This window comes from Eptatretus burgeri, chromosome 4 (assembly GCF_056783735.1).
Source record: "Eptatretus burgeri isolate ZD-2024b chromosome 4, Ebu_testis_v1, whole genome shotgun sequence".
Lineage (NCBI taxonomy): Eukaryota > Metazoa > Chordata > Myxini > Myxiniformes > Myxinidae > Eptatretus > Eptatretus burgeri.
The window spans coordinates 140,749,252-140,762,669 of NC_140964.1; the positions used below are offsets into that span (position 1 = coordinate 140,749,252).

The 13,418-nt window shown below is 44.1% G+C and overlaps 1 protein-coding gene across 1 annotated transcript in view; it reads right to left on the reverse strand.

Moving 5' to 3' along the window:
• Positions 1–13,418, reverse strand: part of HECTD4 (HECT domain E3 ubiquitin protein ligase 4) — a 525,771-nt gene that overhangs the window by 308,132 nt on the left and 204,221 nt on the right. The window contains exons 25-28 of the mRNA XM_085880170.1: positions 10,539–10,699; positions 10,013–10,128; positions 8,040–8,143; positions 2,775–2,939 (exon numbers count right to left, since the gene is read on the reverse strand). Coding sequence (XP_085736296.1) covers positions 2,775–2,939; positions 8,040–8,143; positions 10,013–10,128; positions 10,539–10,699 — 546 coding nt within the window. The remainder of the gene's footprint in view (positions 1–2,774; positions 2,940–8,039; positions 8,144–10,012; positions 10,129–10,538; positions 10,700–13,418) is intronic.

Genomic DNA, 13,418 nt, shown 5'->3' on the forward strand with positions numbered 1-13,418 from the left:
GCTTTAACCAACCCCACCCTGGACACCATCAACCCTTCGGTATCACCAAAATGCTTTCCACTGTCAAATTCGTTCTTCTCTTTTCCTCACGTCATTGTCGGAATAGAGGGACAGCTAACACAGGAAGGCAAATGCCATGTCTTGGTTTTTCATTTTTGGCCAGTGTCAGATGTTCCTTTGGGCATATTGCTGCCACAATGAGAATTAGCAAAGCCGATGTAATCAATTCTTTATTGCAGTTTAAAAAAATGCAGAATACAACATCATAGTTACCCTCGCCGAAGGATTTGGAGAGGGTATTATTGCATTTGAGTCCGTTTGTTTATCTGTCTGATTCTTTGTTTGTTGATTACTTGGCAATTTATTTATTGTTTTTACAAGTATGTTGATCGCTTCCGTTTGTTTGTGTGTTTGTGTGTTTGTTATCTTGCCAAAACGAAGTTTTTGCAAGATATGTTAGTCAGCTTGTATGTTTTTTTTTTTTGTTTTTTGTTTTTGTTTGTCTGTAATCACGTATAAAAAATTCTGCAGAGCACAGTTATCATTGGAAATTTTTGTAACTTCGCATATCAGAGGCCTATAGAGGTCCCTTTCAGTGCACAAAATTTTGAAGGTCAAGGTCAAAGGTCAAGGTCACTTTGTCGCAAATCAGGGGAGTCGATGAAACCCTTATTTTTTGAGTAATTTTGATCGGATCGTCTTCAAACTTCATGGGAATATAGTTCATGGTCTGGCGCTCAGCTGATTAATTTTTGGTGGGGATTGGCCTTGACCTTCATGGTTAGCGCCGAAGGTCAAACATATTTGACCACAAGGTCAAATTTTCAAGTTTTAGGAACCATATCGTGTAGTACCTCAAATTGAACACCTCGATGAGTGCTTTCTAGATATGTCAAGCTTGAGACATTATGACGTCATTTGGTGACGTTATGAGGCAAAAGCATATTTTTCATGGTTACTCTGTAGAACGATTCTCATCGGAATCTCTCGTAGGCAGATATTCCTCAAGGAGTCGCTCCTGGTGGATAGCAGCTCTGTTCACCTCAGTGTGACCTTAAAGAAGTCACACGTGGTCACCTTTTGGCAAGATACGGGTCACCCTGAGGGTGACATTGGTTTATTTGTTTGTCTGTCTGCTCGCCTCCAGCCCAAACCGCTCAACTAACGTTCTGAAATTTCCAGAGGTTAATAGCACTGACCCTGCGACGGTCCCTCATTGATGTTTCATAAAATTCGGTCGACCGAAAAGGTCTACACAGGCCAATAGGCCAATTTGAGACAAATTTTCTAAAATCCTCAAATTTCATCCGATTGACTTGAAATTTGAACAAGATTTGCACATCAGGTCATTGAACTCAACCACCTATTACTGTTGATGTTATCATAGGTCAAAAGGTTAGCATAGTCCAAAAGGTCAACCCAAAATAGGCCAATTTTTAAAATTGTTTCTAAAATTGTCAATTTTCATCTGATTGACTTGAAATTTGAAGACCATTTGCATATCAGGTTGCTGAATTCAACCACCTATTAATTTTGAGATCAACATAGGCCTTGCATTTTTTTGATATTTCGTCTTCCATTTGATTTGAATTAAAAAAATTTTTTAATTACAAATTTACCACCAGAAGAGTTGGCTCACACCAACTCTTCAAGACTGCACGGAGTAAGTATTCTATGAATACCAACTAGTTTCAATGAGTCTTCTTTGTCTGCCCAATCTGTCCAACTTTTTTGATTTAATACATCTCTGCTCTTTTACTCTCGTGTGTGTGTGTGTGTGTGTGTGTGTGTGTGTGTGTGTGTGTGTGTGTGTGTGTGTGTGTGTGTGTGTGTGTGTGTGTGTGTGTCATATATTTGTGGAGTTCTACTGGAGCGTTCTGATGTGTAATGTGAAACACCAAAATAATCGTCATGATCTCCTGAATTGATGAGGCGAATTAACTACAAATAGCCCATGTTTTAAATGCACACCATATTAAGGTGTATAGGGCAGCTTAATAAGTCCTTCCGGGGCATGGCATTCTATTCACAAAATAAACAAGAAAAAAGACAATCAGACATTGCAGAACCTCGCTTGGACTTCTTTTGAGTGGTGTATTTTTATAGGTTTTAGGATAAATCCAATATGGCTGCCAAACCATGTGACCTATGACATCATATGTGTGAACCTTTTGTTCCTCGTGGAGAGGCAGTCATACCTGTAAAGTTTCACCTCAATCTGTCCAGCCACTTCAAAGAAGAGGATTTTTGAAGGTTTAAAAAACAAAAAACAAGATGGCTACCGAATCACGTGCCCAATGGCCCATCAAAAAAATTTCTGTGGACTATTTTATCCCGAGATGACCCTCAAAAATTTTCATACTGATCGGATGTAGCATTCTACATCTGCAATTATGATGTCGTAACAAAGGCACATATGAAAACATTAAAACAAAAATCACATTTTCCCCCCACAAGGAGTACTTGCTCTGTGCCAAGTTTCAATTTTTTCCTTGGTGCGGTTTCAGAGATACAGAGGTCCAATGTTTTTTCCGTTTTTCCAACATGGCTCCCACACCACGTGACCCATGACATCATAATTATAAATAAAATATTTTGCATTGAGTATTCGCTCCTATGGTGAAAATTTTGTCTCAATCCGACAAGCGGTTGCGGAGAAAAAAACACTAAAGTTCTGTGCGGACAGACAGACAGACAGACAAACAAACAAACGGACCCAAATGCAATATCCTCTCCTCTGGCGAGGGTTATGAGAAATATCCGTGAAAGCTCACCTTGGCTGGGATAGGGCAAGATGCATACAGAAAGCAGCCTCGCGGGAGGTTAATTCTTGGCCTCTCATTTTCTCCAAGAAACAAGACACGTGAGAGAGACATAGAGAGCACACAACCTCGAGGAGGAGGAAAATCTCTTTGCAAATCCCATGTCATGTCATGTAGCTGTGGGGGAGGGGGGCGGATGAATACATGAACAAAAGATGGAACGTTAAAAAAATTGAAAAGAAACAAAAGTTGTCAAAGACCGGTTGGTAATAATTATGGAAACAAGAAAAACACAAAATAAAATTGCATCCCATGTGTAAAAGTGACACGCTCCATCGTCCAGTTATCTGTTTATACTGTTACGGTTGTGGAAATTCGCATTACACCATAAAGGGTCCTCAGGTGAGATATATCAATAACTCCATCTGTAGTTCTCGCAAACCCGTTGTATAGAGGGAATTTATGTGATTCATTCGGGCTGCGATCCTTCAGTTAGTCGTTTTTCTTTGGCTATTATTAATTTGGCGCAAAGACAACAACGAACATCGCCACAACCAACATCTCAACGATCACGCCATTCACTACACGACGCCACCTTCCACAACTACGCTCCCACATCTTTGCCACTCGCCATTCAATGAGCACCGTACGGTCACGATCTCCGCGGGAGGAAAAAAAAACCAACAACGCTTGTGGGATTTTCCCGCCATTTTTCCCCGCCTGATGCTCCCGCCTGAATCCCCCCCCCACCTCGTTGGGTGTGAAGGGGAGGGGTGGGGCAGCTCGCTCCCGATTGGTGGATGCACGGCGTGAGGGGCACGCCTCCCTTCGAGAGCTGTCTGGAAACGCCTCGAAGAAAGGTGGAGCCGAGAAACGGGGCGGAGCGAAGGGTGGGGCTCCCGCGCTACAAAAGGAATGGACGAGGAGGGTTCGCGTCTTCTGGGGCTGCTTCTTTTTCCTTCTTCTCTTCCTCGTGAATCTCACTCCCTCTTCTCTCGTCCTGGTCCTGGCTTCGCGTTCCTTCTTCCTCGCTCACTGTTCCTCTTCCTCTGCACTCATCTGCTCTGGCAGCTGTGGAGGCTGGGTCTTGGCTCGTTCTGGCCCTGTGCTTAAGGTTTGGCGGGCGGCCTGTCCACGGAGGCACGGAAGGGAGGCGCGGCACGAGCTCGCAGACCACGAGAGGAGTCGGGGCCAGGCGCGACCACGCCGACGGTCGTGGGAGGAGGGGACGACGCGCCCAGGGAAGTCGCGACTTCCTTTTCTTTTGGGGTTTTGTGTAAATGTCTGTGGGTGACGCCAGTCCGTGAAGTAGAAACTGTGTAAGTGTTGCCGTGTGTAAATAATTCCCTTTTATTCGGGTGTAACTCTTTCCCTTGCAGTTGCTTTTGTTGCATTTTGACTGTATGGCTGTATATACGTGCTTGTCTGTGTGTGTGTAAATAAAGTGCATTGCTTGTTGAACTGTTTCCCGCTTTGCTTTGTCTCCTTCCTTGTATTGAATCTCCATCTTGCATCACGTAAGGGATTGATAGTGGGTTTAAAACGCCCGGTAATTAATCGGAACTGTCAAGGCCGACAATAACTCTGCTCGGTTATCCCTGTATTACGGAATGAACCGCTTAAGCGGTTCGTGTCCGGAGTCGGCCTGTGGCGTGGTACGATCGCCCGGTCGACCACTCGCGCAGGTACTTAGGTAGGTCGAATTTGGCGAGCAACCCTATCCTACGCGGGTGGGCAATTGGCACGATCGTGGTGAGGTTAAAGCCCCACCCGTGACTGGCTCCGGGCGGTAGTTCCCGGAGGGTCATGACTGAATTGTCCGTCCGGTGGGCGATGTGTCGCGATTCGAGTTATGTGGCCGTTCGCATGCTGGCGGGCGCGAATTCGCAACAATACACAACACTGTGATTGCTTGTCATGCAATTAATCAGGAAGTGCAGGATAATAAAAGTGAAGGTGGTGATATCATCATAGTGTGGAGGTACAGATCACATCCCATAAGATCCAGAGCTACGCGATCTGTGAGCAACAACTGCTGTCTGCCACACAAGCACATTGTCTCTGCCAACTGCCCATTAACCAGGAGGTGGGGTTGTGGTCAGGCATAATAATAATAATAACAATCCAAAACAAAGCCCAACCACTCCTATGATTGCAACATAGCATTAAACGCATGTGTGTCTCGTTCGGAGAGTATGTCGTCTTGTTCTCCTTTTGCCTGGTCTTATCTTGAGGCTTGGAGAGGTGATACGAATAGACCGGAGTTGCGCTTTAGAATTCCGAATGACCAGAGCTCGAGATGGCTTCGCCCTCCAATATCTCTGTGTGTCTCTGTGTCTGTGTCTGTGCCTCTCTCTACACCATTTTACACACCGATGTTCACACTTCTTCTTCATTTTCCGACTTTCCTTTCTTTTCAATCATTTCACTTTTCTGACACTTTCCATTTCCTTCTTTCGGAATGTTTGCGGCTTTTTCACACAACACACATCGAGCTCCCAGAGTGCTTTCCACGAACACCGGTTGCCGGCATGCTGCTTCAAAGGTACTGCCCTCCTTCACATCTCGGACAAGATACCACAGCCACACAAACTATCGTGTTCGGTGAGTGATTACAGTGACCTCCATATGATTAAGGCGCTGTTGGAGCTGAAGATGACCAGGAGGTGGTGTGCAGGAGTCAAGCCCGAACCGCTGAGTCGTGGATCAACAAAGGTTGCAAAAGATGTGTTGGAGTGTGAAGAAAACCCCACACTTCATCCATCCCACTCTCATTTCATAACGTCTGTTCTTCCTTTGGGTGTTTGGATGCATTTTAATGTAAGGGTGTGGAGTCATTGCAATAAGGAATCTGAGGGTGGGCATTATTGCATAGGGGATAAGGGGAATGTATGTGCGTTGTAAATTATTGAATACTAGCAAATGCCACTCATCGCTTCGCTGAAGGGAATGCCGAGAGAGGGGGGTGAGAGAGAAAGAGAGGGGGAGTGATGGAGAGAGAGGGAAGAAAGAAAGAAGGGAAGGAAGAGGATGGAGGGGGAGAGAAAGAAAGGGGAAGGGAAAGAGAGGACAGGAGAGAGAAGTGGGGGTGAGTGAAGAGGGGGTAGGGAGGTGGGCAGAGGGGAGTGAGAATGGTGAAGAAAGAGAGAGAGACAGAGAGACAGAGAGAGAAGGGCTAGGAGGGGTGAGGAATGGGGGAGGGAAAGAGGGGTGGGAGGGAGAGAGAGAGGGGGTTGGGGTAGGGGAGCCAGGAATGGGGGGGAGCGAGGAAAGGGGGAGGAGAATGATGCCTCACCACACATCGCTATACACTCCGGGAGGGAAGGGTGCAAGGAGGGGGGGGTGGGAGTGAGAAAAAGAGAAAGAGAAGGGAGAGAGAAAGAGTTGTCGGATGAGAGTGCTGCACTTTATTTGGAGGGGGGAGCGAGGAGGGGACAGAGAGAGAGGTGTGTGGGAGGAGATTGCTGCACTTTATTAGGAGGTGGGAGTGAGGAGGGGACAGAGAGAGAGAGAGAGAGAGAGAGAGAGAGAGAGAGAGAGAGAGAGAGAGAGAGAGAGAGAGAGAGAGAGAGAGAGGTCAGGGCGAAAAAGAGAGAGGAGGGGTGGGGGGTGAGAAAAAGATAGATAAATGTGAGTTGGGGGAGTAAGTAGAAGAAAAAAAAGAGAGATAAATGTGAGGGAGGGTTAGCAAAGAGAATGTTTTGTTATGCTTTATGACCACACGCACGCACGCACATGCACACGCACACACACACACACACACACACACACACACACACACACACACACACACACACACACACACTTTATTTTAGATACTCTGCTTTGCCCTTTTTTGAATAAACACACCTTTTCCCACTTTCCCCTAACAGCTGCAGGCATGGTTCCCCATTTACTTCATTCAACTCACAGGTATGGTAAACCAACCTTGGGCATGAAGATGCAGCTAGAGGGGAGTGCTGCAGATGGCGTCCATTGTCTTTTAATATACTCATTGTATTTTGGAGTTATCTGAACCACAACCATCACAGTGGTGATGTGTGGGATTTGGAACACTCCACCGATGACCGTAACAATACATTGAAAGCAATTTAATTAAAATGCCGTTTTTGTCACAATATATATTTATTGGGTGTTGTAATGGATCATCGCTGAAAGGGAGCAGTTAGTTCACTGAAAGTTAGGTGGATTTTCAAAAGTTCACATTATCATGAGGCCAAAACAGCACTGTTTTTGCCTTCAGCAGGACAAAATAGTGAATGTGGAACATGAAAAAAATAAAACCTGACAAAGTCAAAGGATAAAAAAAATCTTTCTTGGCAAAGAAAAGATAAACAAAGGTTAGAATATGAATAAAAAGAGAGTAAACAAGTTAATGACATAAGTGAGGGGATGTAAATCTGTCAATGTATACTAATTGAATCTGAAGAGGTGAAAAAGGTAGAGAGAAAGCAAGAGGAGAGAGAGAGAGAGAGAGAGAGAGAGAGAGAGACAGAGAGAGAGAGAGAGAGAGAGAGAGAGAGAGAGAGAGAGAGAGAGAGAGAGAGAGAGAGAGAGAGAGAGAGAGAGAGAGAGAGAGAGAGAGAGAGAGAGAGAGAGAGAGAGAGAGAGAGAGAGAGAGAGAGAGAGAGAGAGAGAGAGAGAGAGAGAGAGAGAGAGAGAGAGAGAGAGAGAGAGAGAGAGAGAGAGAGAGAGAGAGAGAGAGAGAGAGAGAGAGAGAGAGAGAGAGAGAGAGAGAGAGAGAGAGAGAGAGAGAGAGAGAGAGAGAGAGAGAGAGAGAGAGAGAGAGAGAGAGAGAGAGAGAGAGAGAGAGAGAGAGAGAGAGAGAGAGAGAGAGAGAGAGAGAGAGAGAGAGAGAGAGAGAGAGAGAGAGAGAGAGAGAGAGAGAGAGAGAGAGAGAGAGAGAGAGAGAGAGAGAGAGAGAGAGAGAGAGAGAGAGAGAGAGAGAGAGAGAGAGAGAGAGAGAGAGAGAGAGAGAGAGAGAGAGAGAGAGAGAGAGAGAGAGAGAGAGAGAGAGAGAGAGAGAGAGAGAGAGAGAGAGAGAGAGAGAGAGAGAGAGAGAGAGAGAGAGAGAGAGAGAGAGAGAGAGAGAGAGAGAGAGAGAGAGAGAGAGAGAGAGAGAGAGAGAGAGAGAGAGAGAGAGAGAGAGAGAGAGAGAGAGAGAGAGAGAGAGAGAGAGAGAGAGAGAGAGAGAGAGAGAGAGAGAGAGAGAGAGAGGAGAGAGAGAGAGAGAGAGAGAGAGAGAGAGAGAGAGAGAGAGAGAGAGAGAGACTATACCTGTGTGCATTCCAGTGGAGGAGGGGGTGGGGTAGGACGAACAGTGTCTATATAAAGCTGTCTTAATGTCTGCCTTTGTCTGTCTACCATTGACAGGCGTTCACCTGAAAGAAACATTAGAGAGATGAAACATGAGGGAGAAGAATAGATAAAACATTTTCAATGTTCAAAAAGGTTCCCAAAATAAATCAGCCATCCTTATGAGGGACATTCTATAATAAAATGGCATGTTATCAAGTTCAGAATGATGGGAAGATGACTTCATATACCATGATCGTTTGATGTCACTGAACAACAATGGTGGTTAGGCCTAAGGCCTAAGTCACATTTGGCACGGCGGTCGTAGAGTCTACAAAATCTACGGCCACTAGCAATTATAGGGCAGCTGCAGTATTTCCACGGTCACACAATGTAGCAGTCACATATGTTTTTATTTTTCGGGTAGCCGCACGGGGTATTTATAAATTGTCGAGACCGAAAACGTGGGGGTGCTGTACGGTCTTTGATTTGATGTCGCACGGTGACCTTAGGGCATTCCTGTGGCGGCCATAGAATTTTCAAGGCAGATGCAAGGTGCCTGCAAGGCGACCATACCATCAAAGATAGCCATACGGCGTAGGGCCACCCTGAGGCCACCTCAGAAACTCTGCAGGCACCGCACGTTTCTGTCAATTCAGGTGGGGTACGGCTGCCGTATCCTAGCCGTAGAGCAAATGTGACTTAGGCCTAAGCAGATGGTGGCTCAGGGTGGCCCTACGCCATATGGCTATATTTTACAGGCCGTAGGGGTCGCCGTGGAATTATAGCGCGGAGTTATAACTTTTTTTTCATTTCTACGTTGGCCGTAGCAATTCGACAAATCGTAAAAAAAGAACTGGTATATATACCCACTTGTACCGTCCGTCTGGCCGCACGTTCGCCTTAGGGCCCCACTGTGGTCACCTTGCGGGCACCTTGAGGCAACCTTGCATCTGTCTTTAAAATTCTATGGCCGCCGCAGGGACACCCTAAGGTCACCGTGCGACATCAAATCAAAGACCATATGGCACACCCCCACGTTTTCGGTCTCCACAATTTCTAAATACCCCCATGCGGCTACCTGAAAAATAAAAACATATGTGACTGCTACATTGTGTGACCGTGGAAATACTACGGCCGCCCTATAATTGCTAGTGGCCGTAGATTTTGTAGACCCTACGGCCGCCATGCCAAATGTGACTTAGGCCTTATATAAGCAGCCCACCTGTGAACTCCTGGATTGATGCTTCATTTTGTGGGGTCACTTCTCTGGCATCCCGTTACTATTTTGAGCAGAACTAAGCTTGAAGTTGGTTCTAGGTACTTTAATATATTATCGTTTTGGCCGTTTCACATACCCAACCTGTCCACCAAGTTTCGTCCGAATCCATCCACAACTTTTTGAGACGTGCTCTATATCGTTTTTGTCCCGATCAATCAGTGGTGAAGAATCACTTTAAAAAAACATTCTAGTAGTCGGATCAGGTTCCAGATCTTCACCAAAATCTAATCCGTTCGTCCTTGTCATACACCGAACCTGCCCACAAAATTTCATCTGGATCCGTCCGCAACTTTTTGAGATATCCTGTACACAAACAGACAAACAAACAGACAGATAGAAAGGAGTGAAAACATAACCTCCTTCACCTTCAGTGGTGGAGATAATTAAATAATTCTCGTATCCAGATCGGGATTTGGATATTCATCAAAATCGAATCATACACCTAACCTGTCCACAAAATTTCACCTAAATACTTCCACAACTGTATGAGATATCCTGCACACAAACAAACAAACAGACAAACAAACAGACGGACAGAAAGAGGTGAAAACATAACCTCCTTCACCTTCGGTGGCAGAGGCAAAAATTCTGATTCTGTGGACCTTTAAGTCATAACATGAAAATGACAGAAAGGAAGCAAAACATCACAGACAGAACAATATGCATATCTTACCAGGACTGCACTCGTTTGCCATGAGATGTAAAATATCCATTGCTGCTGGACACTCTCTGGCCATCTCTTCCTGGAGTTCTGGCTCCAAAATCCATTTACACATTGTCTGAAGAGCTCTGTACAAAACAAGACCCATTTTCTTCAGCAACTTACACGCTCTTCCGAACAATTGGTGTCCTTGCATCTCACTCAAATGTTTCGTGATTCTTTGCTCCACCGACTTTAAAATTGCTTTAATGACTTCAATGATAGTCTTACCACCAAATCACCATGACTTCAACCTTTGCTAACCCTGTACCTGCATTTCAATTCATACTCAGATGCCCTCCATTTATTTGAAGTCACCATGCTTGAAATTCCCATGATTTACACAGCTCTTCATGTTCAAGCTATACTCGACTTTTCAGGTTTGATATCCATTATGTTCCAAACGTCAAAACCGATGTAGATCTTGAACGACAGCTTCAACAATGTGCGGTAACCACAATTGCATAGTACAGACAGAGAGAAAGCCCCTCCAATGTACCTGATACGTATGTCCGCAAGGAGCCGAGACAGGGCGATACAGATGGTGGGAGGTGAAGGAAGAGGAGCACTTAGAGGAAGTCCAGACACCGTAGGCAGCAGCAGAGAGAATAATGAGCGTGAGAGAACAGGAGCCAAGTCAAGTCTTGTCAAAGGCAAAGGCTGTGGTGGTGAAAAGCACATGGTAAAAAACAATGAAAAAAAAAAAAACAGTAAATACAGTCGACTCTCACCACCAATTTAAAATGTTCTGAAGATCAACGAAATTGGTAAAAATAACAATGATTGAAAATTAAATATCTATCTATTTACATTTAAGTTTTAACGATCACTTCCAATGTCACAGCACACGGCAACACATGACTTTCAAAATGACGCAGATCCACCCCAGATTGCTTGGCACGCATACGCAGAAACACTAGGTAACGAGGTCTATCGGGGCAGCCTGGATGTATATCACATGTGCAGATAAGGATTGCAGCATGAAACGGCTCACAGGGGCTATTAAAAGTAGCCAAACATACTTGGAAACATACCTACGTGAAAGGTGTGTGCCTCTGCACAACAAAATATTTGGAGAACTTTCTGATAAAGTCATCCAAAAAGTTGATATCTTGCAGCCACGTATTGCAAAATTTCCTGATGACGCGGGCCTGGAAGAGGCCCGAAGGTTCGTACATGGGCAAGTTCCATCTAAACCTTTGTGATTCTTAACACCGATGGGAAGGTCATATCTGGGGCTTATCAATGCACAGGGTAAGTTTAAAATGATGGCATTTACGATCATTCATGTTTTGGAGGAGGGATGGAGGATGTGGGAGTAGGAGTTGTATGGCCTGTTCGTGCCATGATATATACTGAAACGCAAAAGAAACTTACCACCTTTTAAACCTTAAAATATCGACAATAACACTGCGTGTAGTAAATGTGTGAACTTATTCGTGGACAATAGTGTCCTCACTGTCAGACAAAACAGTCACGGATGGTCACTTTAACCTTCAATGGTCACTTCATAGCACAGCTGTTGAACAGCTGTTTTGACTGTCAGTGATTAGCCAAGGGGTAAGGGATGATTTTAATGAGCTGCACGTGATGCCTTGATATTGGCATTAAAAAGGCCAGTGCAAAATGGCATTTCAATCAACATGCCACGATTGTCAAGGGATCAACGGCAGTGTGCCTTGGGCATACTGCAAGGCGGATTGAGCTACCGTGAGGTGGCACGTCGCCTTGGCTGTTCACACCAGACGATATCGGCCCTGGTGGACAGAGACACCCTCCACAACTCTGCAGATGACAGACCTCGATCAGGGAGGCCAAGAGTCACCACTGCAAGGCAGGACAGGCAGATGGTCCTTAGTCAGATGGCTTCAGACATTGAGGACTGAGTGGGACAGAATCCAGCAGCAATCCATCCAAAGACTGGTAGGCAGTATGTGCCGATGATGCACTGCCTGTATCCAAAACAATGGTGGCCACACACGCTATTGAAAGGGGGCCGACATTGCACCCTGTGCTGTTCTGTACTGTAGAACAAACTTATGAGATGGTGTATCTTGGTCAAAAACTTGACATGTCATCAATAAAATGCCAATGTTTCAATTAGCAATTGTTGGTTTGTTTTATTTTGAACTGTTACAATTTTAATACATTTGAAACAAGTGGTAAGTTTCTTTTGCGTTTCAGTATATATATATATATATATATATATATATATATATATATATATATATATATATATATATATATATATATATATATATATATATATATATATATATATATATATACACATGTATACGTACATATACATACATAGAAACAGCTTTGGAAAAAAATTAAGAGACCACTGCAAAATTATCCTTTTTTCTGGTTTTACTATTTATAGGTATGTGTTTGAGTAAAATTAACATTTTTGTTTTATTCTATAAACTACTGACAACATTTTTCCCAAATTCCGACAAAAAATATTGTCATTTAGAACATTTATTTGCAGAAAATGACAACTGGTCAAAATAACAACAAAGATTCAGTGTTTTCAGACCTCAAATAATACAAACAAAACAAGTTCATATTCATTTTGAAACAACACAATACTAATGTTTTAACTTAAGGCGCTGTCACACCTTGACGATTTAGCCAGCATATGCCGACTTGTGAAAAATTTGTCTAAAACGCTGGCACACGTCGAATACGTTATGGGTAAGTTTTGTATACGTTAAGAGCACGCTGAAAAACACTGCCATACGTCGTAGTACACTGGCTTTCATCGTTGTACTTTGCGGTTGTCCTCAAATTTTAGCATGCTTGAAATTTTCCGACGTATGCCGGCGTATGACTCACACGTTCCGCTACGCAGGCCATAAGTTGTAGGCACGTTATGCGATCATTGACACATGTCGACACACGTTACTTGTAAGTAACTCATAAGTCGAAACACGTCGAGGTAATGATTAGCGTACCCGAAACTTATTTATAACCTATGAGTAACGTGTTGTAAGCACGTTACACGATCATTGACACACGTCGAGGCACGTTATGCGATCGTTGACACACGTCGAGGTACGTTACTTGTAAGTTACTCATGAGTCGAAACACGTCGAGGTAATGCTTAGTGTACCCAAAACTTATTTCTAACCTATGAGTAACGTGCTTTGAACCTATGTGTAACGTACCTCCAACGCATATTGACGTATGTAGACGTATTTGATTGACGTCTTCCGGACGACCACAGAACTTACTGAATGTGTTTCCAATTTACAGCTACCGTATAATGGCGTATTGGCAGCGTTTAAAAAAACAACAACAATAACTTCCGATATTTCATCACGTGCCGTTACGTCACGTCTGATTGCCTCTTCAGTTTGCTCATGTCTTATTC